This window comes from Oikopleura dioica, chromosome 2 (assembly GCF_907165135.1).
Source record: "Oikopleura dioica chromosome 2, OKI2018_I68_1.0, whole genome shotgun sequence".
Lineage (NCBI taxonomy): Eukaryota > Metazoa > Chordata > Appendicularia > Copelata > Oikopleuridae > Oikopleura > Oikopleura dioica.
The window spans coordinates 8,986,265-9,011,328 of NC_137292.1; the positions used below are offsets into that span (position 1 = coordinate 8,986,265).

Genomic DNA, 25,064 nt, shown 5'->3' on the forward strand with positions numbered 1-25,064 from the left:
TCCAGAGATACTCTACTTCTCCAAGTCATCAAGTTTTGGTACTGTATTTACTTGTGAGAGTCGAATTTCCTAGGACAACGTAAATTTGCTATACAAATGTCTTCAGATCATTAAACTTGTGAAACTTTCTCAGTCATTTCGCGTGACGGAAGTAGTTGATTTCGTTCAGAAGCTAAATAGTAATTTTACAAGAGAATCCGTTTTACTGTAGATTCTACAGTGTAGATCATAGAGTTGCTGAACGATCTAATTATCTAAGTAAGCATATTCCAAAATATCCCTGTCTGGAGAGCACTGTAATAAAAAAGCTCAATGACGTCGATTATTTATCTTGCTTTGATGCATTGCTGGAATTCGGCATTGTAGAGTGTATGCATTTGCTCCGCCACTTTTCGGAATTAGAAAACTTGTGTAAATGTCACAGTTATTGTCTTTTCGTTTCAGTAAACCAAAATTGTTCGGCTTCACTTTTTCGTGATTCAATATTTTACATCTCGCTGGAAACAGCAAAAGCTTCTGCTGACTCAAGTCCTTTCAATTCGAAGCGGTGTGGAGCTTTGTTCCTTGAGAGATAGTCTACCGGGTTTTCAAGCTTGATAAAAATAGCCCGCGACTGTTGAAAAGGGAACGAGGAAGTTCGAAACCGCGGGCGCTTTCCGGCTTTTTTATTTAATTATTTATTTCGGCAGAGAATGGACATTTCGGAGCGTAATTGATCCTCAAAGCGAAAGCATCTTACTTGGAGAAAGCTTCGTCTTAGAGCCCTGAATATTTTATTGACAGAAAAAATCAAGAATAACAACTGAAGTCTCACGCAAAAAGTCTCTACTTTAAATAATGTCACCCCTAAGAAAATATTTTGTTATTTAGTTTCAATACTAACCCCGTGATAAGCCTGGTTAAAGTGCCAACCTTGTTATGCTGGGCGAGATAAAAGTGCCTCGCCGCTAATTAGCCGTTTCACTGACGCCTCAGTGACGATGTGAGCCAAACTCACACACCTTGATTTCTATAGCCAGAGAGCGCAGCAGCTCCAAAAGCGCTGAGTTTTGACACACTCCCATTTTCAGATTGAGAGAAAGAAAAAAACGAAAGACGAAACAGACATGAGCGGCACGCGTTCAGTGACACTTTCGGGCGGCGGCCCTTGGGGCTTTAGAATTCAAGGAGGAAAGGACTTCAACTCGCCACTCACAATTAGGTAGGATCTCTTGAACTTTTTCTCTTGTTATTCTTCCTTGTTATCAATTTGAATGAAAGTACGGTGTTTTCATAATTTAATTAGAATTGATTTGCGACCCAATTAACTCGCAAATTAGCACTTCTCATAAAGAGTTATATATAAATAATTAGGTATATTTCTTGAGAGATTTATGATAAAATTTTACAGTAATTCTTGTATGGAAGAAAAAAGATTATTCAGAAAAAGCATCTGACTCCTTTTCTTGAGCATTTTATGAGCTCACCTGGGTCGCGACTAATCTTTTTATTTGTCCTATTTACCTGATCGAAACTAAATCCCTGATTCAGCCGTGTGAACGAAGGCGGCAAGGCCCACGCTTCTGGACTCATAACAGGAGAGACAATCAAAGAAATCAACGGAACGGAGACGTCGGGACTCGTCCATGTCAGATGCCAGCAGCTTATCAAGAATACCGGTTTGAGTTTGACTCTCACGCTCGACTCCAGCACGGCGAAGCCTAGTCAAGCTCCTGTAAAGTACACTAGTCCCCCGCCAAAGGTCCCCGTCGTGACAAAATCGCAGTTTACGACTCTTCATCAACAAGTTTCGTAAGTTCAGTTTAGTTGAGCTGTCAGCTACTTCCGGTAGAAACACGATGAAACTCAACGACCTTTTAGGGCTCCGAAACCAGAGCCAAAAATCGAGAAGCCGTCAGCCGTCGCAGCTGCACTGGCACGTCGCTCACCGTCTCCGCCTCCAGTTCCTTCACCGCCGCCAGAAACTGTTGATTTTCCAGCTCCACCGGCTTCGGATTTTCCAAAGCCACCGCCTTCTTTCCAGAATGACTTCCCTAAGCCGCCGCCGATGATGTCTTCGCTTCAGCCCGACCCTGTCAAGACTTACTCCATTCCAAAAGTTTCCAACATAGTTGGTTAGCAACTCTTTATAAAAACTATATGAAGAAATGTCTTATGTTTTATTCTTTCCTGCCATAGACTAAGTTCCTCTTCCAGATCGTCCATCTGTTTTCTCGAGCAAAAACGAGATCGAAAAAGCTTCACAAAAATTCGACGCAAAACCAATCTTTCCGAAATCGTTCAACAAGATCCCCAGTTCAACTTCAACCCCTCTTCGTACACCCCAGTTACTCCATCATTTTCTTCAAAACCAAAGCCTTCTGAACCATCAACGTCTCCATCATACAAGCCTACTCCAGTTCCAGCAACTGTGAACTCGTCCTCGCCTCCGAGAGTGTCAAACTTGAGCTCGCAGCTTGGCGATATCAAACTAGCAAATGATCCAGCAGCTAGAAAATTTGTATCTCCAGCTCCTCCCCAATCTCCAATTAAATCTTCTCCACCCGTCTCGTCCCCTCAAAAGTCAAACTTCGAGCCACCTATTCCAAAAGCAACGAGTCCGCCAAGCAATCCTCCACCACAAGCTCGAGGAGTTCCCGTACAAGCAAAAGCACTGAACTCAAACTTAAATACTTCTGAGGACTCTAGCGAGCCTACGTGTGCAGTGTGCTTCCAGAAGATTAGGTAACGGAAGCAATTAATCAGACACGTGTGTTAACTCCTTGTTTCATTTTTAGAGGCCAATACTGTCAGGCCATAGGAAAAAATTGGCACCCTCAGTGTTTCAAGTGTCAATCGCCAGGATGCCAAGTTTCACTGCAAGCCACGGGCTTTATTGAAGACGCTGGATTTGTGTATTGGTATGTAATACTTATTTTGACAAAGAAAATATCTTTCATTGACCTTGTTTTTGGCCGATCAAGCTGTTCCATTACGCACAAATTTTAAAACTCACATTTAGCCGTTCCTGTTTCGAGCGAGACATCGCCCACAGTTGTGCAAAGTGCAATAAAAAGATTATTGGGGTAAGAAATCACGCTGTCATCATATTCTCCTTACTCTTTCTTTCGTAGGATACAATGCACGCTCTCAATCAGACTTGGCACATGAACTGCTTTGTTTGCATCAAGTGCAAGAAGCCCTTTGAAGATGGCGTCTTTCACTGGCAGAATGAGCAGCCCTACTGCGTCGACGGTGAGTCTCTTATTCTGTGTCTTGTTTGATTGAGTGTTTTCTTACTAGACTATAACCAACTGTTTGCAACCTTTTGTCGTGGATGTAACATGCGTGTGGAAGCAGGAGACCAGTATATCGAAGCTCTGGGAGAATCCTGGCATGATAATTGCTTTACCTGCTCGGTATGTATTTTCTTCTTTGATTTCGAAAGCGAGCAATGCTAATGAATGTCCTTAGACCTGCCACATCGAGTTGAAAAACGTCGGTTTCTACAACCGAAACAACCGGCCAGTCTGCAAGGCGCACGCGCGTTGAGCAACCACTTTTCACCACCACTTGGTCGTCCGCCGCCTATTCCGCCTCGCAACTTTGACCGTTCGCACTCTTGCCCTGCTGCTTCATCATCACCCGGAAATGGCGCTTGGCACTCTTCCTATCACTCAGCAAACTGTAAAGCAACCCCTCCACCACCGAGGCGCCAAATTGGCGGTATCTTTCTCCCCTCCCAACGGATGCAGGAGAAGATAGCTGCCAGATGGAGCCGCATCAACCAAATCAGCTTCAACTATGACGTCCGTGCCTCGCCAATTCCACACTATCAACGAAATTTCTTTTCAAATAAATAAAAAATAATTGCTCTTCTGTTTCTCCTGGAAATAAACACTTCTTTCTTATCGCACTCTTTCATATATTTCACTGTTTTCCTTATTCAATAAAGGAGAATTTCCAATCCTTTTATTAGCAAAATCCTTATCAGCATTCTTTTCTCGTTATGTTCAATGTTGCATGTGTAGTAAAAAACCTTTATAATTCCAAATGATACGAAATCAACAAGGAGTTCAATCCAACTTTAGTTTATTTTTCTGTTTCAGCAAGTTTTTCATTTTCCTTCCGCATCAAGTTCACCCTTCTTTATTCATTGTTATTTCTTCTGTTATATTTCCCAACTGACAAAAACGCTTCTCTTTCAAATATATATTTCCATGTCTTAATTGTCTCTTAGATATCAGAATACAATTAAAACCATTCATGAAATTACTCTCTATTCTGTGTGTGATGACACTACTTGACGAAAATCCTGGCTTGGCGCCAGAATTTGTCACAAGAAACAGCGAGTAAGGAGCAGAAATTGACAGAGCAAAGAGAAATTTCTTAGTTTTTTCGTGCCACTGTGCAGATAGGGAGCCGTTATTATAACAGTTGAAAGTAGACAGGTAATGAGACTATTGTCGTACATTTCACTTGTTATGAAATGAAAAACAAAATCTCTTTCAAATGTCCCGAAATCAAGGAAGAGAATCGAATTTATCAGGCAAAAATCATCCTTCAAAGTGAATGAAACTTCTTTATTTATGAATGATTTGACTTTGAAAATTGGAGAGAGAAAAATTAGAACAAGGGAAAATGTGAAGAAAAGTCGTAAATGATGGTCGCTTTGTTGCCGCCGAGTTGCGGTCCATTATTACGAAAAATAAATTAATTGACTTTTTCGCTACTCCAAGTTAACTTCAGACTTCAAACTACTCTTAGAACGACAAACAAAGAATGTCGTAACGATGACGAGAGCTCGCAAAAAATGGACCGCCCAATAATGTCACTTTTCTTCTACTGTTATTCTTCCTAGAGAGAAAATTTTCGAAGAAGTTCTTCTGATTTACGCATTTGACCTTCAGTTCAGTATTTTCCCCAAGAGATGATAATTTTTATTTACACTCGTAAAAATATCTGAACAGTCTTTGCTAGCTGCTACCGTTCTCATTTTTATTGATACTCGACAAGAGAAGCACGTTTACTTTTTCCTACATTATGACGTCTGCCAGAGAGAAACGTCGCTTTATAGACTTTGAATATAAGCGCTAAATCCGCGCAAATTATTATTCACTCACTCAATTTGAAACATGAATCATTCTATAATCGGTCCTCCCCGAGAACGAAAGAGCGAGAGGGGGAAAGAGGAGTGTCACTCAGTGACAGTCACTGACTAAACAGCCAGTCTACTACTCAGCTTTTTAACAGAGACTTGTTGGTACAGCAGACTTGTTTTTTCGCGCTTCTACTTGACTAAATCTTCAAAAAAATATTCTGACCTAAAAACATTCGCTCCTTTTTCTTACATTTGTCGCTAGTTGGCGCAGTTTTTTCCCAAAATAACGAAAGAATTGGAATTTAGAGAGGAACTCGGGTTGAGTGAAGGGACAAAAAAGAACTCAAGCAATCATGGCGGGCGGCAATGCTGGAATGGAAGGAACGGTTGAAAATTCTCAAAAGAAATATTCATCGAAAACTTTATTTGAAATTTCTATATCGAAATTCAACCTAAAAGGGCTCATTCCGATGATAAACAAGCTGCAAGATGCATGTACGAAATCCGGGCAAGCTTTAGACATTGATCTACCTCAAATCGCCGTCGTTGGTGGCCAGAGTTCGGGAAAATCCTCCGTGTTGGAAAACTTTGTTGGTCGTGATTTTCTCCCGCGAGGAACTGGCATCGTAACGCGTAGACCCCTCGTTCTCCAGCTGGTGAATAACTCTGGTGGAGAATGGGGCGAGTTTTTGCACAAAAAGGGACAGAAGTTTTACCAGTTCGATCAAATCCGCGCTGAAATTGAACAAGAAACAGACAGAACAACTGGTCATAATAAAGGTTAGTTTCAGAGCTCTAAATCCAGATCTAATAACGCGGATTATTCAGGCATTTCGCCCATTCCCATCAACTTGCGCGTCTTTTCTCCAAGGGTGCTGAACCTGACACTTGTTGATCTCCCGGGAATGACGAAGGTAGCCGTGGGAGACCAGCCGCCTGATATCGAGAGGCAAATCCGCGAAATGATAATGCAGTTTATTACCAAAGAATCTTGCCTGATCCTTGCTGTTTCGCCGGCTAATCAAGATTTGGCAAACTCAGATGCGCTCAAAATTGCCAAAGAAGTCGATCCGGAAGGAATGAGGACGATCGGAGTCTTGACAAAGTTGGATCTGATGGATCAAGGGACAGATGCGAAAGATATTCTTGAGAACAAACTGCTTCCTCTTAGAAGGGGATATGTCGGTGTTGTCAATAGATCTCAGGTTTACTTTTTACTTTCCTGTTCATAAATTGATCGTTTTCTAGCGCGATATCGAGACTCGTCGAAATATCCAAGACGCAATCCAAGCCGAGCGTAAATTCTTCCTCTCGCACCCTCGCTACCGCCATATGGAATCAAGAATGGGCACGCCCTATCTTCAAAAAGTCCTGAATCAACAGCTCACCAACCATATCCGCGAATCCCTGCCCAAAGTTCGAAGTCGATTAGCGAAGCAAATGACCGACATTGAAAAAGAAGTCAAGGACTTTAAAGATTTCAAGCCTGATGATCCGGGAAGACAGACGAGGACGATGTTGGGGCTGATTAATCAGTTTATGAACGTCTTCGGCGAGACGATCGAGGGCCATTCAGGTTTGAGGGTTGTAAGAAGACTAGTATAATTCAAATATTAATTTAGGTGTGACTGTCAGCGTCGACGAGTTGAGCATCGGTGCTAGAATCAACAGAATCTTCCACGACCGTCTTCCAATCAAGCTAGCTGAACGGACAATCGATGAGAAACATCTTCGGAGGGAAATCAAGATCGCTATTCAAAACATTCGTGGTGTAAGGACTGGTCTCTTTACACCGGATATGGCTTTTGAGCGAATTGTCAAGGAACAAATCACTGTCATGAAAAACGCTCCCCTGGAAATTGTCGACCAGGTCACGAATCAGGTGCGAAAGTCAATATTAGGTATGAAATTTTGGAAAATTTTAGCTCACTGGTGCCATCCGAGAATGCACGAAAAATATGGCCAATTTTCCGACTTTGCGAGAAGAAGTCGACCGATTAGTAGCGTAAGTTTTAAGGATACTCTCGTCGTGATTGACTGGCTAACTCCTCATTCAGAACTTATATTCGACAACAAGAAGGGAAAACAAAAGACTTTATCGATAACCTGTTCGCGTACGAAACTGCCTACATAAACACCAACCACGATGACTTCATCGGATTCACGCAAGCTGCTGCCAACACCACCACTGAGATTAAAAAGAATCCCAACCAACAACCCAAAAACATGGTCATCAGAAAAGGATGGCTGAGCATCAACAATCTTGGAATGATGAGAGGTAAGCCCAGAAAAAAACTGTCACAAGTGAAATATTTTTATTTCTATAGTTTTTCACGCAAGCAACAGTAAGTTTATAGGCTCTAGCGGCAACAGTAGCATAAAATCATAATTATATAAAAAGCAGCATTTTTATTAACAGTTTCTAGTATTGTACAGCTTGAAAGGTTAACGGATCATTTTTCTCATCCCATTCTTGATGCTGGTCTAGATTTTTTGATAATCGCACCCAATTCCGCTAAAATCCGATTTGAAATCAGCAACGACTATTCTCTCTCTCTCTTACTTACCAGTAATCTCCTAGCTGCATGATCAGGAGCAACATAAGAGCCGAGTAGATAAGGTTTTTCGTAGCTTTCTACATTTTGTAAAATCAATGACACGAATAGTAAAATCATGAACATCAATTTTCGAAGCATTGTTCTTTGCTAACTCTTTGCTAAGTACTATTGAGCTTGACGCTTTACCGGGGGAAGCTTTTTAACCAACCGCGTTATTAAAAATTCAACCAAAGATATCCCTTGAGTTGTAATTCCACCTTGCGGCGAAATCTGTATCTTGGCCCTCACTAGACTCCGTATCTTTTGAATAATCGAAAGATCTCACAATAAACAGACCCTTTAATTAATCCGTTACTTATTTAACTGTAGCTATTTTGGAAGACAGACCGTAGATTTCTTCAAAAGAAACCCTGGCAATACAATCATAAAAACTCATATAAAATAGCAATTTTCTTATAAAACGTATTATTTTCATAAATTATTTTAGGTGGCTCCAAAGAATTCTGGTTTGTCCTGACCGCCGAGTCCCTCTCCTGGTTCAAAGATGACCAAGAGAAAGACAATAAATACACAATCGTCCTCAGTCCCGAAATGCGCCTCCGCCCAGTCGAGAAGAAATCCGTTTTCGGAGCTCACTTCATCTTCCAAATCTTCAATACAGAAAACAAAAACATCTTCAAGGATCATAAAACTCTAGACCTTTCCTGTCGCGATGCTGATAGCTTGGAGACCTGGCAGGCTTCATTTTTAAGAGCGGGTGTTCTTCCGGAGTACAAGAAGCCGGAGGAAGAAGGTATTTATACAGATATTTATATTGTGCCTAAATAACCAATATTTTCAGAGAAAAAAGGTTTGCCGTGAATGTCTTTATTAACACTTAACCAAATCAAATTACACATTTAAACCGTACCCATCACATCCTAAAACTAAACCCTCTTATGAAACTACACTAGAATCCCTAATCAATCGTCTTGACCCGTCCTCAAGACGGTAGTCAATGATGCCCTTCTGTATGTTCTTGTAAATAAGATATATGTGTCGAAAAGGCACATATATACAGTTGTCCAGTTACAAGCATGCGTGTTTCCTGTCCAGTTAAATCCAATCAAGTTCGAAGTCGTGTTTTCAGGGACCGCCGCAGAAGAAGACTTAGATCAACAGATCGAGGACTCGAAAGACCCGCAACTTGAACGTCAAGTTGAAACAATTCGTAATCTGGTCGATTCATACATAGGAATCGTCATCAAAAACCTCAAGGTAAATAATCAAAGAGATTACTCTTCAGGATCTCAGTAAGAGTCCTTAAAAGAATCACGAACTACACATTTTGAGAGGTCAAGTGTGACTCAACTACAAACAATTTCATGCTCCAAAGATGAAAAAATCATCATGAAAAGAGCTCACAACAATTTAACGATAAATAAGCATAAAATATTGAAACTGAGTGTTTTATTAAAAACAAACCCTTTGATTACACACTCTGGTTGCACATTTTTATTACAACCTTGTTTTAGGATCAAGTTCCAAAGATGATAATGTACCACATGCTGAACGCTACCCGAAACTTCATCGCGGAAGAACTGCTGGCTCAGATCTACGCCGAAGTAAACATCAGCGCAGCAATGGAGGAATCGCCGCAGGAGCTCGAGCGCAAGACCGAATTGCTCAACATCTTCCATTCACTCAAAGAGGCTGTTAAAATTATTGGAGACATTAATATTTCGACGCACTCGACACCGACCCCCGCCGCGGTCGATTACAACTGGGTACAGGTATTTGCTCTTCCTTCTTTTAATTCCATCTTCCTTTCTTTCACTCTTTCTTTTTCTATCCTTCCTTCTCTTCTAGTCCTCATCTGGTCCTCTCGTTCGTTACGGGCTCTCGAAACTTTCATTAAAAATCAAGGCGGCTTCCAAAGATTGTCGATATCATTGTAGTGGATAATCTTCGAGAGCTTAAAATTTCTTTCTGAGCCCGTGAATAAGACGACAAGTATCTCAAGTCACGAGTACTCCTCCTCCTCCTTCACTTCCGAATTCTCGCACGCCTCCTATTCCTTCACGGCCAAGCAACACTCAACCGCTAAAGCCAACTCCCTCCCCTTTACTAATCGACTTTCAGGAAAATCAAAGGCAAGCGCCGCCGCAGCAAACGCCATTTAGCCAACCACAGCTTATGCCAGCTCCTTCGAATAGCTACGGCGGATATGGAGGCCCTCCAGCAGCTGGTGGACTTCCTTCGGCCATGGCTCGCCAGAGCAGGGCGAGTCCCGGTCCGGGCATGGGCAACAGAGCAGCTCCAGGTAAATTTTTAATCGCTTGATTTTGATGTACCGACAAACTTTGTCAAACAGCGACTTGATGTCAGGACGACAACAAGGAGTACTTGATAAGGGAACATCAGGATGTCAACGTGGTTCATCGAAAAAGTCCAGGAGCAACCTTTTAAACTGTCTATTTTAGCCATTCCTCCGCGACCCTCTGGCGGTGCTCCCCCTCCGGTACCGAATCGACCAACTCAAACGCGAAACAACTTTTACTGACGAGACCTCCTTCCGAACTTCCTCCCCAACTTAGTGCACTTGAAGAGCAAATACTCTCCCTCTGAAAAAATGAACGGGCCAGCGAAAATGAAAATCTGCTTCATTTCTGACAGTGAATTTGTTTAAAAACTTCTTATTCTTTGAAAAAGAATCGTCTTTATTCCCTTCGCCGCTTGAGTCTTCCTCTTTCCAACAAAAAAAATTTGTTGCCAATGTCTAAAAAATAAATCTAAGACTTTGAAATATAAAAATTCATACAAAAAACCACCACCAATTCAGTTTCCCTGCTTCATTTTCCTTTGCATGCGTTCCAATAGTCGAGAATACTCAATTCTAGTGCCTTTCACTTCAATCTATTTTTTTTCCGTTTTCAAACCCAAGGTTCAGCTCAAAAGTTCCAATATTTCCGATTTCGATAATTTTCAAAGAAATGAGCTTTTCGGTCAAAATTTCAAATTTCGCCGAATAGAGTCCAGTGTTAAAAAATGCGATGGCTTCATGAATATGAAAAAATATTTCCTGCTGTGTCGAGTAAAATTCTAAATAAAAAATATACTTCTTTCTGTTGCAAGGATAGCGAAATTATAAACATTAGTGGCTCCTTTATCGCACCAATACTTTTATTTAACTGTGTTTTATATAATTTTTATAATATAATATTTGAACAATACTTTCTGAATAAGACTTCTGTTCAAGAGATTTGTCAGTTCTACTTCTATATTAAAATCAATGCTGTATTAAAATAACCTCGATCCAACTTGAATTTCAAGCAATAAATATCCTTCAATCTAGCAGAAATCTCAGAAAACACTTGAAAATCAAGGGTTTTCTAGAACCAATTTTTCATTTTTTTAACCGGTTAGTACTCATTATAAAGAAGTCGTCATTATAAAGAAGTCGTCATTATAAAGAAGTCGTCATTATAAACGGCTTTATAATGAAGCCTTTTTTATAATGAAGCCTTTTTTTATAATGATGCCTTTTCTTTATAATGAGTCCAAAATTTCTGATTATATGCGTAAACAGAGCTGACTGTACTTATTTACTTTACTTGTATTACCGGAGATAATAAAAGATAATAAGAAAACAAATATTTTATGAATAAATCGATCGCGTAGTTGGCGTAGACTTCCTTTCGGACGATGAAGTATTCTTCGGAAAGAGCTCCTTCGACTTGAATAACGCCATTCGCATTCTTTTTGATGCTCACTTTTTCGTTGCAAACCAAATTTCCTCCTGAAGAACGTTTTAAAAAGTTGCTTGAGTAATCAAATCTTGCCGATAAATTCTGCTTGCATGCCCATTTCGATTAGCTTTGACTTGAGATCTGTAAGCTTTGTATCGTTTATGAAGATAGTGTCGTCCCCACTTGAGCAGGTATTTGAAACAGGCTAAGAAATAATAACGAACTTTTAATTTTTCCCTTTACTTTACCTGAAAAGTTGGAATATCATCAATTTCAAGCTTTCTCGGCTCTTCCAACTCCTCCTGCAGCTCGAGTCGACCGCCAAAGTAGTCCAGTCTTCCTCGAATTCTCGCGACTTCGATATCTTTGCTTCCAACGCGAACGAAATTCAAGTAGCTCTAAAGAGAATCCTTCGATTTCAGCTGGTAGATGAAGCTTTCCTTCGTTGCGTCGATAAATTCGTGATGCTGTAAATTTTCCCGTTAAATTCTGGTAGATAGAAGAAAGAACTTACCACTGGCATGTGAATTTTTATTCCCTGGACTCTTGATTTGATATCTTTGATGAGCTTGTCCTTGTACTTTTCTTTCGTGCAGATAAGGATCAATTCTTTTGGCTTGATTGTCGACAGGATTTGGAGTTGAGATTCGCCGTCGACTCGTCCTTCGAAATCGATGAATTTGATGTTGCATCTTATTGAAACCTGGAATTTAAAATGACTAATTGGACGAAAAAGGTTAAAGTTACCTGTTCTCGTGATTTGATACACTTTGTCGGCATTTTTTCTTTTTCTTCGGGAGTGTCAGCTTTTCTCTTCTTCTTTTGATTAGGATTGTGGCGGCCAAAAGTAACAGACTGTTCTCTTCCAGCTAAATCGTCATTTGAAGGATGACTTTCAGGAATTAGCTCGTGCGTTTTGTAGTCGTCTGGATTGATAATTTCGCCGTAATCGTCCCATTTTATTCGATTCTCGTTGAAAGGAAACATCGGGAACTTCTCCTTTCGCGCCTTTTTGAAGAAACCGCCTTCTTTCTTTTGCTGATGATGGGGCATCATGATGTCGTAAATTCGCTTTTTCTGAAATATTCCGTCAAAAAAGGCCTGAAGGAAGAGCTTTTACCTTGACGATTTTTTTCTTGGCAACAACGTTTTCATTTTCATTATCCGATTCGTCGCTCGACTCTTCCTGCAATCGCTTGATGAGTTTGGCGTGCTTTTCTGACAGCCGGAACTCTTATTTTTTAAATTCTGCCTTTTTCATTGATAAATCGCGTCTTATAAAATGCAAAAATATAACAACTTAAAATTTTTGATAAGGACCTCTCTATAAATAGAGGGGCCCTCAAAAGCCATAATAGTTTCTTTGATTTCTTTGTTTTTATTAACAGTATAATAAGAAGTCCATTTATAGATTCATCTTTTACCAAATTCTCTGTATGCATCCAACATGTCTGAGTTTCTATGGTACGCATGTTCATTTTTCGCAGAATGAAAAATTTTGTCTTCATTATAAAGAAAAAGGCATCATTATAAAAAAAGCTTCATTATAAAGAAGTCTTCATTATAAAGCCGTTTATAATGAAGACTTCTTTATAATGATGTCGTTTTATAATGACGACTTCTTTATAATGAGTACTAACCCACCAGGCAGTTCAGAACGTACCGCAGGAAGATAATGGGGTGTTACGTCATCCATTACTAATAAAAAAATTACTCATCTTAGGGTTCAACAAGCAAATCACAGCCACGAAATTCCGTGCGTAAACAAACAAAAAAATTGACGGCAAAAAGACTCTGAAAAAAAAGGAAAGAAAAAGTGAGAGTGGAAATGGCTTATCGGTAAGAATCTGTAAATTATAGAGTCTATAATATAGACAGCTTTTACTAACACATTTGAAATTTTACCTAATGATCCGCCCATTGAACCGGAACCATCTGGTGGCCACGCGCACCGGGGGATCGCAGCTTACTTTTTTCTGAGAATAGGCCGCTCAAATATTACTTTGGGATTTTTATCTGATCCCGCTGAGATTTCACGATGATAATCTTTACAGCGCCACCATATGATGGGGCCAACTGATTATATAAGGTCACTCGAAAGTGTGAAATTAGACAATAAGAAATAATTCAGTAAAGGAATGAAGATCAGCAAGCGAGAAATGCGATCCCTGCAAAACTCCTTCGGTAAAACTCCTTTCACCCAGCCGGACATCCACCAAGCGAAAGAGGTTCCAAGAGAGACTGTTTTGACGAAGGTAAACATCTTCGTTATTTTTTCCTTTTATCAGATTTTTCAGAACGATGGTGGCGAATGGGATCGTACGTGGCTTCAGCAAATGGACTTGCTGTCCATCTTCTTCGAAGCCCCCAACCATCCGAAACCAGTGACCGTTTTGGATCCTCAGACCGAGGAGTTGTACCGACGCTTGGTTCACGAACAAGAGATGGAAATTTTCAAGAAAAATGAGATTGAGCGACAAGAACGTCTAGCGCGCCTTCCGAAAGATCCCCGAAAGAGAAAGTCAAGTGAGCAGCAACCGGCAGAGAGCAAGCGTCGAAACATTGAACCGTCCCAAGATCAAGTCGTCTCAATCGTCGATAGTCCAAAACGCCAAGAGAATACCGAAAAGATTGAAGTTGAGAGCACATTCCAGTCGGAGGATTACCTCCAATACAAGAACAATTTGCAGTTCCGCCAGCAAATAGCCCAACTTGTAGATGAGACCGATTCAGAGGAATCTGCAGTTGAGAAAGATGACGCCGTTGATGTCTTCATTCCAGGTAAATTTTTAGGTTAAACAATCAGATCTTATATTGAGCTTTAGGTTTTGATGATGACTCCGACGAGGCCGATGACGGCTTCAATATGCAGAGTATTGAAGATGAGGTTGACACCATTGAGGAGGACTCTACCGAAGTCAGCGAGGTTGACGTTTCAGGTGAGAAATTACTTTGGTTTTATTCATTTTTTGATTTTTTCCGTTGTTTTTTTTATCATCAATCATTATTCAGAAATGGACTCAACCCTCAACGCGACTCCACCGCCAAAAACATCTCCTTCAGCTCGCCGATCTTGGTATCATCAGCACGAAATGCTAGAATCAAGCGACGATGAGGATGAGGAAGAGGAGAACACAACCATCATCAAGAATGAGAATCAAGTCAATACTGAGATCGCCAAACAACTACCTGATGATGCTGACGAGAACAGCGACGACGACGATGATGTTCAGTTCGTCTCTGAGACCATCGTCATCGACTAATTTGTAAAAAAATATTTTGTACATTTCATTTTTCACATTCGTATGCAATATTGTACCACGCAATAAAATTTCATTCACTTCATTTTAATGCTTAGTGTTTTACTTTTTTGTGTGTTCTCAGAGCATTTTAAGTTTGCATAAGAAAGTGTGAGGAATGGTTTCGCAGGTGGTAGAATTAAGTTATTGGTGGTGAGTTCGGAAGAAGTGCTTGGTTAGGTTATCGTCTCTCTTCTTTCGTTGGACTTATCCCCTCGTGCAGGGCCCGTCGTAGCCTTTGAATCCACCCTGCGTTGATTCAAAGTTGAACGGAATCGGCCCCCTTTCAGTTTGAATCTAAAATCGAACGTTATTCCTCATGTTTACTTCGCCACGAAACGAAGTCTATTCTCCAATCTCTTTCTAATTTAAATGTTTATCAACAATTTTGAACGGATTCGTAAGAAAATCTTTCCCTCCAGCGATAATATTTACAAAAGTTTATCCCTCTTCCGCTGTTTTTCGCTCATATTCTGATTTTAAACGTTCACTTACCGGTCTCATGTAATTTCTTTCTTTGGCGTCGACGACGAAATTGGGTTTTCTTACGTTTGAGATTCCGCGCATTTCGTTCTGCACACGTTTTGCTAGACAGAAGGGTTAATAGACACACCTCTAAAATCCGCTTACCTTTCTTGTCCTCGTTATGACATCGTCTAACCAAACAGTAAGACACCAGCGAGATGACAAGAATCGCCGCTGGCCAAAAAAGTGCATGGAAGATGTGGACCTTTTTAAACTTCTTTTCGGAGATCACCTAAAATAATTATTTAGCGAAAACGCAGGTGGGGCTTTAGCGGTACCTGTGTTGAGTTGTTTGGATTGTAGAAGCACTTGTAGGTCTTACTTGGCTCGCCCCATTTATTTCGGAAGTGCTCGACGTCGATTTTGTTCATTCTTGAATCAGACTTGCAGGCTGAGAAGGAGCATTCGTTGGAGGTGGACATCATTTGAAGCTCATTTTCGAAGAGGACTCCGTATTTGGTGCCGCTAATAATGTGGTGTTAGGAATAATAACGATTCCGGCTTGTTTTTAGGGTCGGAAAATATCGTTGCAGCTAATTGGTCTATCTGCCGATTTTTGCTAATTAGATTTGGGCTAATGAAGTCACTTACTCTTCATAAGTATCAGCAATGTTTCCATATTCTGTTTCGTTTTCAGCGTCATAATCTGGAAGAGGAATGATTCTACTCCATGGATCGTTGAAAGTGCTATCTTTGGTAGTGTACGCAACTCGGATTTGCAAGCAGGAATATCTTTATGTAATTTTTAATCTCACTTTCTTCATACAACTTCTGATAACTTACGTTGACATGCAATAAGGATCGTCGTTGGTGAAACCTCCACATTTGCACTCCCTTCTGCCCAAATGCTTCGTCGTGATAACCTCACAATCTGCTTCGAGGAAATTTTGCGTGACAATGGCAGGCTTCACGACCATAAAACCAGTGAGAATTAGAGCGAGGGAAGAGAAGAAGATCGAAACGACAACTAGAATTTGAGATTTTTATTTGCTCAAAAGCGGAAGTACAAAAAATGGTGCGCTGATTCAATCATGCGCGTCTATTAACGTTAGAAATGACCCGCTATTAGCCACGTGATAACGCCTTTAGAAGGTATTTTTTGATTGAGTGATTTTACTGCTCCGTTAATTGCTATAGCAAATATCGTAAGTCTTACAGTCACTATCTGTGCTTAGAGCGCGAATGCATTTTTGACCGCTAATTCAAAATAGCAATGATTGGGTTGCATTTTAGCACTTCTTCTAGAAGGACCTAGGTCAAACCAACCAAGTGGTGTCATCTGATTCTTGTAAGCACCGTAATCGAATACGAAGGCGGATGCATTAATCCGATGTGAGTTCATGCCTCGAATAAGACGTGTAGAATCCGGCTCGGAGAAAAGGAACATTATGAGTTTTAAAATGTTCTTTTTTATCGAAGTCTTTTTATTTATCATAACATTTTTTATTGATTTACATCTAGTGTTTCTTATCAAATCAAGCTGAAGCTGTTGTATCAAAACATACCTAAAGAAATGCACCAATGCTGCAATTCACAAGCTGTTCTTTTCGACTGCAGAATCGCATAATTCGATCTGAGTTCCTCCACTGGAATAATCGGATGTTGGCTTTTCGGTGCCACTATATTTCCGTTTGCGTCTCTAGGCATGTCCATCTTCTCTGTGTGCGATTTTATCTTTGTTCTCTCTCAGTCAAAAATCTATTTGGTAATGAATTTTCTGCTAAGCAATTTTATTCACTTTAGATTCGGAGTTCTGCAAAAAATGGCTGATAACAGGAGGTCTGCAGGAGGGCGCCGCGGGCGGTGGCGGTGGTGAGTACTCGCGCCAATCAGGCGGAGCCATAAAAGGGAACAGGGAACCAGAACACCACCAGAAATGGAGTATTACGGGCGTAATACCGCCTCGTTTATTGGATCACGACTATTCTCATTCACGTCACTAACCAATGTCAAAATTAAACGCGAAATAATCAGAACTTCTAAAATTAGCCTCGTCGATGAAAGATTTATTTTACATTTATTTATTCTTTTTGTACAGTGAACTATCAATATTGAGGTATTTCTTACAAGCTGAAGATTGAAACTAAAAGAAATTTGTTAAAATAACCTCAAAATTTTGGGTTTTGACAATCGAGATTTTCTGAAAAATCCTTGATTCAACTTTTGGGTTCGATTACCCTCTACTTTGTTCTATCACATGCTCAATTACCAGCAATACTTTTAAAAAATCGTATATTCCTCTGCGTCGAGTCTCTTTTCTGAGGAAACGTAAAATATTGAAATCAACGAAGAGTATTTACCTTGCGAGTCTTGAGTTAGTCTTTGGCCCGTGACCTTGCTCGGGCCAAAGCTGAGACCTAATTGGGTTAGTCGGTCTACTTCTTCGTCGGATAGATCGGAAAGGTTGAGGCTCTCGCGGGGAGGGCTAATTTTGGCTTTTGTGATGATGGAATCTCGTCCAGTTTGAACTCCAGCTTTAGTTATTTTGTTAGATATTCTCTAGCTTTTTCTATAGTTTACCGGTTACTCCGATTGGCTTTGGCGGCGGGTCATCACGAATGGTACTCTCATCTTCAGACGTAAACCGTTCATCCTCGGATGAAGATGAAAGTTGGTTTCGCACCGGAACTGCGGTCATATTGTGAGTTGGAGCGGCAGCTTGAGTTTTATCTGTTCTTTTGTAGCTGAGAACTTTAACCGAGTTGTCGCCGTTGTGATTTGGAATCACCATCTTGTTCGTCGAAAAATTTTAATAATGTAAAGAATATGATTTCTTACCTTTTTCGACTGTGACGATCCCATGCTATCTACACTCGGTCTTGGCTTTGCATTTTCATATTCTGGTGGCGGAGGTGTGACTTCGTGACTTTGCGTAGAGAGATTTCTCTGCGGTGGAATCGGCGGACTCTGGGCGATTTCCGGAGTCGGGGATTTCTCCACTGTGTGAGCGACTGAAGATTTTTGTAAATAATTAAGACAAATGCTCAAAAATTAATTCTTTTCCTGGAGCGTAGGACAGGTGCACGGCTAATTAGCAAATAGAGAGCACCGAATAGATAGACGATATGAGCAGAAAATACCTGATGGTTCTTCAACAACAGCAGAAAGCTCGGACGAAAAACTCTCTCCCGAAGCGCTATCTCTTTTCGGCGTCACCCCAGCGCCAGCTTGCACAGTCTCTTCAAAATATATTTTTAAAGATCAACAATCTCGCGTAAAAACCTTCAAGCCGTGTGGACGATCCACTCGAGTTGCGCTGAAGTGTCAGGATTGCTTTCTCTTCCGAGAGTCGTTTTACTTCTTTCAACAGCCGGCGAGCTTCCTCAGCTACAAAAAAAAGTAGTTTTGTATTTCTTTTTTTTTGTGAAAGTCGTACCTTGCGCCTCGTCAAATCCATTATGCGATTTTTGACTTCGATCCGAGTATGATGACGACCTTCTTTCTCGTTCCCTCTGTTCTTTTTCTTTTTGTCTCTGAATAAATATTTTAAAACTTTGTCTCATTAACTCTTTAATAAGAATAGTTACATCCAAATTTACCTTAGCTTTTTCGAGTTTTCTCTGAAACTCTTTATCTCTCTTCTTTTGCTCAGCTTTTTTCTTCCGAGCTTCTCTTTCTCGTCTCCTCTTCTCTGCTATTTCATCGGCCTGAGAATGAATTGAAGGTCGATTTATACTGTTTTACTTACAGCTTGTTTTTTGCGAAGCGTGTTCAGAATATTTTCAGCGTTTTGCTTTGCCTCCTCTTCTTTCTGCGATTTCTCCCGTTGATTTCTCGTCTGGAGCAGTTTTTGATTCACGAGAATTGTTTTTAGGTTTTGTTCAGCTTTTTTTCTTTCAAAGTGCTCGAGAATTGAAGCCCTTCAAGTACGTCAACTTTATTTCTCGAGCACCTTCCTTTGCTCTTTTGACAATGTTCGGAGACTCTCGTCGCCTTTTTTCGGGCTTTTAAACTTTTACAAAACGATTTATAGCCTGTTCTCTATTTTGAATGACCCATGATAACCTCGGTAAAATAAGCAGATATATAAGCCCTGCCTAAATTAGCTGATAGCGCAATAGAAACAGTGTCCACTTCCTTGATTCTTGGAGTCGCGTACTCATCGTCTTCAGAAGACTTCATCGTTGAGTCGAATGAATCTTCATTTCCGGATGCTGGTCGATGAGATTGAACCGGTGGCCCCTTCGGATCAGGAATATTAAGCCTCGGTTTTAAACTCGGACATCGCCACAATTGCTCGTGATAGTACTGTGGAACGTAAACTCCGCCTTCGATAAAGTAATTTGGATCTTGGCCGGGAATCATGTCTCCATTTGCTGCCCACCGAACGGGTTCAACTTTCTTAGCATTGGGCGCGACACGAACTGGTGTCTTTGCCAAGGGATTTTGATGGACCTTCTGGTTCTGTTTTTGTGATACAGTGACTGGTGGTGTAGCAGGAACTGGTGGTGGAATGGACTTAGCAGACGAAGATGCTGACCCGAGTCGTTGGGAGTTTCCCCGATGGTATTTTGCGTCGACATCCGCTGACTGGGATCCTTCGTATTTTAGCGGTACTCTGCTTGAAGGGCCCTTTTTAGGCGGACTACTGACATACGTTGGGGGAGGCGGAAATGAAGGATTTCGTATTGACTGTTTTACATGAACAACTTGCGGCTGAACAGGTTTCGGTGGAGGAGGACTAGCATATTTCGGCGCGGGAGTGTGGTAAACTCGAGAAACGCCAATGGAGGTTGTAGGACTCGATGAACCGTAAGAATATCCATCGCTTGATTCCTCCGAATCTTCCTCAAGGTCAAAGGTGGCACCTGACCATTCAGTGTCACAATACGCAGTCGTTCCGATCGTATTCAGGCTCATCTCGCTGCCATTCCTTTTACTCGAGCTCGGAAAAGTTTCTGACTTTGTTTTCAAAAATTTTAGCATTGTAATTTAAAAATTATCACTTTTTCTCTTGCTTTTATTTTTTGATGAAAGAAGTGAGAGCAAGAGATGCTAAGCTAAAACGATTTGCGTGGATAAGATATTGACCCATTAGAACTGGTTTTCGTTCAATATGCTTCCAGCTCGATAAGTGGAGAATTATTGAAATAGTTAGCACTCAAGTTGTTCGTTTGCAGATCATTCCGAAATTGAATATTCGAAAGGCCACTATAAAAATCCCGCAGGTTTGCGCATTCCGACCTTGTCCCTTGTCAAGTAGTATTTAGGAAGTGGCTCTGCGCCGGTTGACTTCTGAAATGCCAAGTAAATTTCTCTGACACAGAAACTTTTCTACTTTGCTAACGCATGATTATTACCTGCGGCTCGCTAGAATGAGGATAGCCCATTTCGGAGGCCGTGTGCGCGTTGTACACATTCATCGATTTTCGCCCCGGTTGCTCCCACACAGCCTTCGGAACTCCCACTTTCTGTAAATTATTCTCCATCGACTTCACTTTGAGCGAGGAGCCCTTGATCCGCTCATAGGAGCGAGGCTCGATTTCTTCGTAATCAAGTGAATTCACGGACTTTTTCCAGTCGTCCTTGTCGGCAACAGCGGCAGATTTATAGGCTCCTGCGACTCGGTTGTAGTCTTCTTGGAGCTTTCTTCTGCTGTTCTTTAGGTTCAATTTTCTCGAAAATTTTTTCGAAAAGAAAAAGTTATAAATACTCTCTTCAAACAAATAATTTCTGTGGGACCCTCTTTTTTGAAGAGATTTCTTGGCAACATTCCATTCAAAGTCTGACATAGAAAAGATTGACAAATAATAAAAGAAAAAAAAATCCAAGAAAAGACTCAGATATCCCGCTGGTTAGATGATCGCCCGCATGACTAAAAACACAAGCAGCAGAATCAATTCAGAAGGATAAGCCGAATATCTTCTTGTATGAGGACAGTTCAGTTAATTAATTATGAGGCAGGGTGTAAGTTAGACTTAGGGTTTGGATTAGGGCTAGGAAAAGGCGAAATCCTGATATAATAAGGGCATTTTTGAACCATTCCTATCTCTTGAGCTTGTGTGGCTCATAGCTTCTGCATGTTTTAGCATGATTTCCGTGCCCTTTTCTTTTTTTCTTCGTTCCTCTTCGTTGATTTCTTTTGAAATTTATTCTCTCTTTTTGCAAAAATTTCAGAGTATATTTTTCAGATTTGAAAAATTCTTATCTGCGCCAAGGTCAATATAGGCCTCTGCTCTGCATTGTCAGAGTTTGTTCAGGCCAAACATAATAGTAAAACGTCACGCGATCGTTCTTTTTGATTTTTTATATTTCGCGAAATCTAAGCCACACAAACGGCCATTTATACGATGATTAACTCGAGGGTCTCCTCCTCCTGGCGTCAATTATTGAAAAATTGCATTATAAAATTGACTCGAAATTGTATTCGCTCAAACATAGGGCTAATTACTGGGGATGGGTTTATGATCTTGTGGGGAGAAAACAAGCTGGACGCTTGTCAAAACGGAGGGAAATGGAGTTAACGATTTTTTGCTTTTATAGTTTTCCAACCTCTTAAAATGGTTTTTGCATGAAAGTAGGTGATATTTCTTTATTTTGTTAGATTGGAAGGCGAAAACGAGGATGATTATATTTTTACAGATCGTGTTCCCGAATAATGTCTTGGTGAGCAGCTTGCCGAAGGAGATTTTCGTGAAGTAGAGCTCTTCGTTCAGCGATAATTTGATCCACACTTCTCACAACTGCTCTTTGTTTCACCAGATTTGCGGAGTTCAAGTTGTCCAGCGGGTCAGTGTCAACTTCTTTGTCTCCCATTTTAGCGTACCATGAATCCTATAAAAATTATTTTTCTGTCTAAAAATAATGTCTGAAAAAATTTACTTCAATTCGCAAAAAACAGACTAATTAATTATCTAATTGTACTTTTTAATAATCATCAACATAAGCTCATAAATAGCTATTAAAATGTTCTTAATAACATGAAAAGTAGACTCAATCCAAATAGCCTCAATAAAAGCGAGAATATTTACCTTCGAGTGATAAAGCTGTGCCAATTCTCCCAGCTCGTCATTTTGACGCAGATCGAGAATCTCCAGCGGTTTGTCTCCTCGGCTTCGGCTCCGGGTCAGCGGCATGTGGCGAATTTTATTCTTGTGCAAGTCAAGCACTTTCAGATTCTTGTTGTCGAGGATTTCAATCGGGAACTCTTCCAGCTCGTTTTCATTGAAATAGAAGTTTTGGAGCTCCGGAGTTTCGGAAAATAATTTTCCATCAATCGACGCGATTTGATTCCTGAAATTTCGAAGTCCTTTGAAGTGGCTCAGAAATATATACCTTGAAGCATCGAATGTCTTTAAAACCGGCTTATCCTTTAGCAAATTTGATGGAATTTTCTTCAGCTTGTTTTCAGATACGAACAAAAATCGCAACTCCGTGCAATTTTGCAAGAACTTTCCGTTGATATCTTCCATGCCGTTTTCTTTTATGAAAAATGCCTTCAGCGGGCAAGAGTTTGGCAAGAAGATTTCATCGGCAATCTTCTTGATTTTATTGTTGTCGAAAATGAGCTTCGTTAGCCTGTAATTATAATGGATGATTGAGGAGCCAGGCGCGCTTACTTTTGGTTAGGGAAGAAAGTACCGGTCTTCAGCTCTTTGATGTTGTTGTGCGAAAGATTCAGAGTGAGGAGATTCTTCAAACCGCTCATTGCTGCTTTTCCTTTTGAAGGGCTTTATATTTTCTACGGATTTTCGTTCAGTAAAATTGAAAGAGCCCGTTCCTATCCAGCTCAAATTGTTATCCTCCAAATTGAGTGTTTTCATCATCCAATGCTGCTTGTCAAACGCGTTTGTGGACATTTTTGCGACGTTATTATTCGAGAAATCGACGTGCTCGAGGTTCTTCGTACCATCGAAGATTTTCCCGGGGAGCGCTTTGAGCTTATTCCCAGCAAGGCTGATTGAATTGAGCTGTGGGAGCTTGCGGAAACCCCATTTTGAGAGTTGGAAAATATTGTTTCCGGATAAATCGAGCGTCTTTCATTCGATTTAAAAAAGGGGGATTTTTGAGGATTATTTGATTTCGCTAATACTTGAGATTGGAACGAAATTTCGGAAGTGACATTTCAAATCGTGTCTTGAGTTTGACAGCATCCTTGAGTAGTTTTTTATTGAGCGAGCCAATACGGTTGTTTGACAAGTCCAACTGCTCCAACTTCTTCAATCCAAAGAGCAGGTCCGATCGGATGTTTTTCAATTGATTGTCCTTGAATTGGGTTCATTTAGCAAAAATGGTGCAAAGTTGATTTACCGAAAGGTTAAGTGTTCTGAGCAAATCGTTGGTTTTGAACATGGCTTTTGGCAAATAAGAAAGGAAATTGTGGGACAAATCCAGCTCTTCGAGTCGGTAAGCACCTTCGAAAATCGGCTTTGCGATGAGAAGAATTCCAGCATTTCTCAAATTTGCCGAAGTTGTGATACCAGGGACAATGAGCTCAGAATTCTGGAAGTTCTCTTGTCTCACACCTTCGCAATCTAAACTTGCTCTAGCCTCTGCAACGAAATTATCGTCAAATCGGCACATCGACGTTTGATTAACAGTTGGGGTGAAGCACTTGTCCTCTTCATTCCAGCCAAGTGGGCACGAACAGCCACGATTTCTGACGAGCTTCTTTTTTCCGTGCTCAAGGTTGATGCACCAAGGTAAAGAGGGATTGTTAACTTTTCGTCCGATCGCGTTTCCTGATACTGGAATGCACTTCACGAGAGCATTCTTTACCCAACGACATTTGTTGTTTTTGCACACGCATTTCTTCACCTTCGGAGCTTTCTTTCTCAGTTTGAAGCCTTGAGAACAACTGCTTCTGCATTCAGCCCCTTCTTGAAATCTTCCTGCGCCACTTTGCTTGTTCTTCCCGATAAAACAGTCGATTTTTCCATTCGGCAAATCCCATGCTTTGCAGGAACCTGTTGTTAGTGGCGACTTTTTGAAAGATCGAGCCATGATCTGGGAATTCGACTCTGACATTTCGACTGCTTGACTGTATTTGGAACGTAGATCCGCCATGTGCGCTTTTCTAGCGATGGCACGCTCGTTGTTAGGCAGGTGATCGAAGTCTTCATTTTGCTGAAAGAAAATATCAATGAACCCGACCAGAAATAAACCCTACCTTCGCAAACTCTTTTTTGATCTCGTCAAAACTCTTCCCGACGAATGGATCAAGATCGAATTCAGATGTGTCCGAAGTTTTCAACTTCACTGAAAATGGCTCCTCCAACTCTGCGAACAATTTATCTAAAAAATTGTTATGAAAGAGAAATTTTCGGGGCGGATTATTTTGAACAATGATTAAATTTCCTGTAACAGGATTTTCTAGCAATTAGCTTCCACTGTTGAGCAAGTGGAGGTAAAAGTTAAAAAGGCGCTGACATTTTGATCAAGGCAACTTGCCCCGACCACACGGATGACAACTAACCTTGTTCGTAACAGTCTGAGAAGCGAGTAGATCCGAGCCAAGTACAGTCACCAGTTTCTTCATAACAGCTGCATTCGTCGACTCCATCGCCAGGGCCGAGGAGATCGAGTCCTTCTGGACAGGAAAATCGACATTTGGATCCAGCAAAAGCCGAGTTTGTGCACTAAAATAATCAATATTGACGGGACTCACTGATTCCGAATCATCATCATCGAAACGAACCTCTACAATGGCACTATTTTCAAACAACTCATCAATCGGACAAAACAAGGCTTCTCTATCCAAAACCGGATCTGGATAATTAAATCTCTTCTTGAACCTCAACTCTCTTCCCAATCCCTGCGATACATAAAGCAAGGAGCTCAAAATCTTCATCAAATGTGATTTTGATGCTCTCCGCTATTCAAACTCCCTCTCAAAAGTCCGATATTAAGTTTTTCTTCAAGCAACCTTATGTCC

General features: G+C 40.7%; 9 protein-coding genes across 10 annotated transcripts; 3 read left to right on the forward strand and 6 right to left on the reverse strand.

Annotated features, from left to right (window-relative positions):
* Nucleotides 1-1,032: 1,032 nt before the first annotated feature.
* Nucleotides 1,033-4,376, forward strand: LOC145696793 (PDZ and LIM domain protein 7-like). Its single transcript, XM_081773884.1, is given in 10 exon segments — nucleotides 1,033-1,201; nucleotides 1,531-1,791; nucleotides 1,861-2,114; nucleotides 2,197-2,405; nucleotides 2,408-2,724; nucleotides 2,778-2,900; nucleotides 3,002-3,065; nucleotides 3,114-3,234; nucleotides 3,283-3,398; nucleotides 3,454-4,376. Coding segments are annotated over 10 exon segments (1,638 nt in total). The 5' UTR covers nucleotides 1,033-1,106; the 3' UTR covers nucleotides 3,532-4,376.
* Nucleotides 4,377-5,542: 1,166 nt separating this feature from the next.
* Nucleotides 5,543-10,948, forward strand: LOC145700466 (dynamin-2-like). 2 transcript variants are annotated; one of them, XM_081777735.1, is made up of 11 exons: nucleotides 5,543-5,860; nucleotides 5,909-6,285; nucleotides 6,329-6,656; nucleotides 6,703-6,962; nucleotides 7,006-7,085; nucleotides 7,138-7,358; nucleotides 8,126-8,431; nucleotides 8,768-8,895; nucleotides 9,153-9,404; nucleotides 9,760-9,940; nucleotides 10,101-10,948. In XM_081777735.1, the coding sequence occupies exons 1-11, from the start codon at nucleotides 5,551-5,553 to the stop codon at nucleotides 10,178-10,180; spliced, it is 2,523 nt and encodes an 840-aa protein (XP_081633861.1). In that variant the 5' UTR covers nucleotides 5,543-5,550; the 3' UTR covers nucleotides 10,181-10,948. The 2 variants fall into 2 exon arrangements, with proteins under 2 accessions (XP_081633861.1, XP_081633860.1); XM_081777734.1 differs by having other exon boundaries at nucleotides 9,153-9,410; nucleotides 10,101-10,947.
* A 510-nt stretch (nucleotides 10,949-11,458) lies between these two features.
* On the reverse strand, nucleotides 11,459-12,815 carry LOC145698127 (cleavage and polyadenylation specificity factor subunit 2-like). The gene is made up of 6 exons (XM_081775331.1): nucleotides 12,791-12,815; nucleotides 12,487-12,599; nucleotides 12,114-12,443; nucleotides 11,881-12,069; nucleotides 11,615-11,833; nucleotides 11,459-11,571 (listed from the first exon to the last, which is right to left on the reverse strand). Exons 1-5 carry the CDS (start codon nucleotides 12,813-12,815, stop codon nucleotides 11,765-11,767), a joined length of 726 nt encoding a protein of 241 aa, XP_081631457.1. The 3' UTR covers nucleotides 11,459-11,571; nucleotides 11,615-11,764.
* A 262-nt stretch (nucleotides 12,816-13,077) lies between these two features.
* On the forward strand, nucleotides 13,078-14,711 carry LOC145698947 (uncharacterized). Its single transcript, XM_081776188.1, has 5 exons — nucleotides 13,078-13,205; nucleotides 13,498-13,621; nucleotides 13,664-14,147; nucleotides 14,192-14,305; nucleotides 14,379-14,711. The coding sequence occupies exons 1-5, from the start codon at nucleotides 13,195-13,197 to the stop codon at nucleotides 14,627-14,629; spliced, it is 984 nt and encodes a 327-aa protein (XP_081632314.1). The 5' UTR covers nucleotides 13,078-13,194; the 3' UTR covers nucleotides 14,630-14,711.
* Nucleotides 14,712-14,738: 27 nt separating this feature from the next.
* LOC145698948 (uncharacterized) lies at nucleotides 14,739-16,953 on the reverse strand. Its single transcript, XM_081776189.1, has 7 exons — nucleotides 16,696-16,953; nucleotides 15,974-16,157; nucleotides 15,782-15,922; nucleotides 15,469-15,655; nucleotides 15,296-15,422; nucleotides 15,161-15,252; nucleotides 14,739-14,962 (listed from the first exon to the last, which is right to left on the reverse strand). The coding sequence occupies exons 1-7, from the start codon at nucleotides 16,841-16,843 to the stop codon at nucleotides 14,873-14,875; spliced, it is 969 nt and encodes a 322-aa protein (XP_081632315.1). The 5' UTR covers nucleotides 16,844-16,953; the 3' UTR covers nucleotides 14,739-14,872.
* Nucleotides 16,954-19,042: 2,089 nt separating this feature from the next.
* Nucleotides 19,043-20,060, reverse strand: LOC145697229 (uncharacterized). Its single transcript, XM_081774404.1, has 2 exons — nucleotides 19,228-20,060; nucleotides 19,043-19,123 (listed from the first exon to the last, which is right to left on the reverse strand). Exons 1-2 carry the CDS (start codon nucleotides 20,048-20,050, stop codon nucleotides 19,068-19,070), a joined length of 879 nt encoding a protein of 292 aa, XP_081630530.1. The 5' UTR covers nucleotides 20,051-20,060; the 3' UTR covers nucleotides 19,043-19,067.
* Nucleotides 20,061-20,341: 281 nt separating this feature from the next.
* LOC145698129 (uncharacterized) lies at nucleotides 20,342-20,903 on the reverse strand. The gene is made up of 3 exons (XM_081775333.1): nucleotides 20,844-20,903; nucleotides 20,491-20,790; nucleotides 20,342-20,425 (listed from the first exon to the last, which is right to left on the reverse strand). The coding sequence occupies exons 1-3, from the start codon at nucleotides 20,901-20,903 to the stop codon at nucleotides 20,342-20,344; spliced, it is 444 nt and encodes a 147-aa protein (XP_081631459.1).
* An 827-nt stretch (nucleotides 20,904-21,730) lies between these two features.
* On the reverse strand, nucleotides 21,731-23,163 carry LOC145699031 (uncharacterized). Its single transcript, XM_081776281.1, has 4 exons — nucleotides 22,750-23,163; nucleotides 22,466-22,708; nucleotides 22,162-22,423; nucleotides 21,731-21,964 (listed from the first exon to the last, which is right to left on the reverse strand). Exons 1-4 carry the CDS (start codon nucleotides 22,836-22,838, stop codon nucleotides 21,767-21,769), a joined length of 792 nt encoding a protein of 263 aa, XP_081632407.1. The 5' UTR covers nucleotides 22,839-23,163; the 3' UTR covers nucleotides 21,731-21,766.
* A 52-nt stretch (nucleotides 23,164-23,215) lies between these two features.
* Nucleotides 23,216-25,032, reverse strand: LOC145698130 (uncharacterized). The gene is made up of 5 exons (XM_081775334.1): nucleotides 24,828-25,032; nucleotides 24,606-24,768; nucleotides 24,300-24,424; nucleotides 23,441-24,256; nucleotides 23,216-23,395 (listed from the first exon to the last, which is right to left on the reverse strand). The coding sequence occupies exons 1-5, from the start codon at nucleotides 24,978-24,980 to the stop codon at nucleotides 23,216-23,218; spliced, it is 1,437 nt and encodes a 478-aa protein (XP_081631460.1). The 5' UTR covers nucleotides 24,981-25,032.
* Nucleotides 25,033-25,064: the final 32 nt, after the last annotated feature.

Coding starts and splice junctions, on each gene's coding strand:
- LOC145700466 (XM_081777734.1), top strand. CDS start 5,551: ATGATAAACAAGCTGCAAGATGCATGTACGAAATCCGGGCAAGCTTTA. Junction 6,963..7,005: donor TCGACCAGGTCACGAATCAG/GTGCGAAAGTCA, acceptor GGAAAATTTTAG/CTCACTGGTGCCATCCGAGA. Junction 9,941..10,100: donor GGGCAACAGAGCAGCTCCAG/GTAAATTTTTAA, acceptor TGTCTATTTTAG/CCATTCCTCCGCGACCCTCT.
- LOC145698127 (XM_081775331.1), bottom strand. CDS start 12,815: ATGTTGGATGCATACAGAGAATTTG. Junction 12,600..12,790: donor GGATGCATACAGAGAATTTG/GTAAAAGATGAA, acceptor TTAAAAAATAAG/AGTTCCGGCTGTCAGAAAAG. Junction 11,834..11,880: donor TAAAAATTCACATGCCAGTG/GTAAGTTCTTTC, acceptor GAAAATTTACAG/CATCACGAATTTATCGACGC.
- LOC145698947 (XM_081776188.1), top strand. Junction 14,148..14,191: donor CGTTGATGTCTTCATTCCAG/GTAAATTTTTAG, acceptor ATTGAGCTTTAG/GTTTTGATGATGACTCCGAC. Junction 14,306..14,378: donor CAGCGAGGTTGACGTTTCAG/GTGAGAAATTAC, acceptor ATCATTATTCAG/AAATGGACTCAACCCTCAAC.
- LOC145698948 (XM_081776189.1), bottom strand. CDS start 16,843: ATGGACATGCCTAGAGACGCAAACGGAAATATAGTGGCACCGAAAAGC. Junction 15,923..15,973: donor GATCCTTATTGCATGTCAAC/GTAAGTTATCAG, acceptor AATTACATAAAG/ATATTCCTGCTTGCAAATCC. Junction 15,656..15,781: donor ATTGCTGATACTTATGAAGA/GTAAGTGACTTC, acceptor CCACATTATTAG/CGGCACCAAATACGGAGTCC.
- LOC145697229 (XM_081774404.1), bottom strand. CDS start 20,050: ATGAGCCTGAATACGATCGGAACGACTGCGTATTGTGACACTGAATGG. Junction 19,124..19,227: donor TGCGCTATCAGCTAATTTAG/GCAGGGCTTATA, acceptor GCCCGAAAAAAG/GCGACGAGAGTCTCCGAACA.
- LOC145698129 (XM_081775333.1), bottom strand. CDS start 20,903: ATGTTGCCAAGAAATCTCTTCAAAAAAGAGGGTCCCACAGAAATTATT. Junction 20,791..20,843: donor AAATTATTTGTTTGAAGAGA/GTATTTATAACT, acceptor TTGAACCTAAAG/AACAGCAGAAGAAAGCTCCA. Junction 20,426..20,490: donor CTCATTCTAGCGAGCCGCAG/GTAATAATCATG, acceptor TTGGCATTTCAG/AAGTCAACCGGCGCAGAGCC.
- LOC145699031 (XM_081776281.1), bottom strand. CDS start 22,838: ATGAGCGGTTTGAAGAATCTCCTCACTCTGAATCTTTCGCACAACAAC. Junction 22,709..22,749: donor ACTTTCTTCCCTAACCAAAA/GTAAGCGCGCCT, acceptor TTATAATTACAG/GCTAACGAAGCTCATTTTCG. Junction 22,424..22,465: donor AAGACATTCGATGCTTCAAG/GTATATATTTCT, acceptor TCGAAATTTCAG/GAATCAAATCGCGTCGATTG.
- LOC145698130 (XM_081775334.1), bottom strand. CDS start 24,980: ATGAAGATTTTGAGCTCCTTGCTTTATGTATCGCAGGGATTGGGAAGA. Junction 24,769..24,827: donor AAAATAGTGCCATTGTAGAG/GTTCGTTTCGAT, acceptor TGATTATTTTAG/TGCACAAACTCGGCTTTTGC. Junction 23,396..23,440: donor TCAGAACACTTAACCTTTCG/GTAAATCAACTT, acceptor ACCCAATTCAAG/GACAATCAATTGAAAAACAT.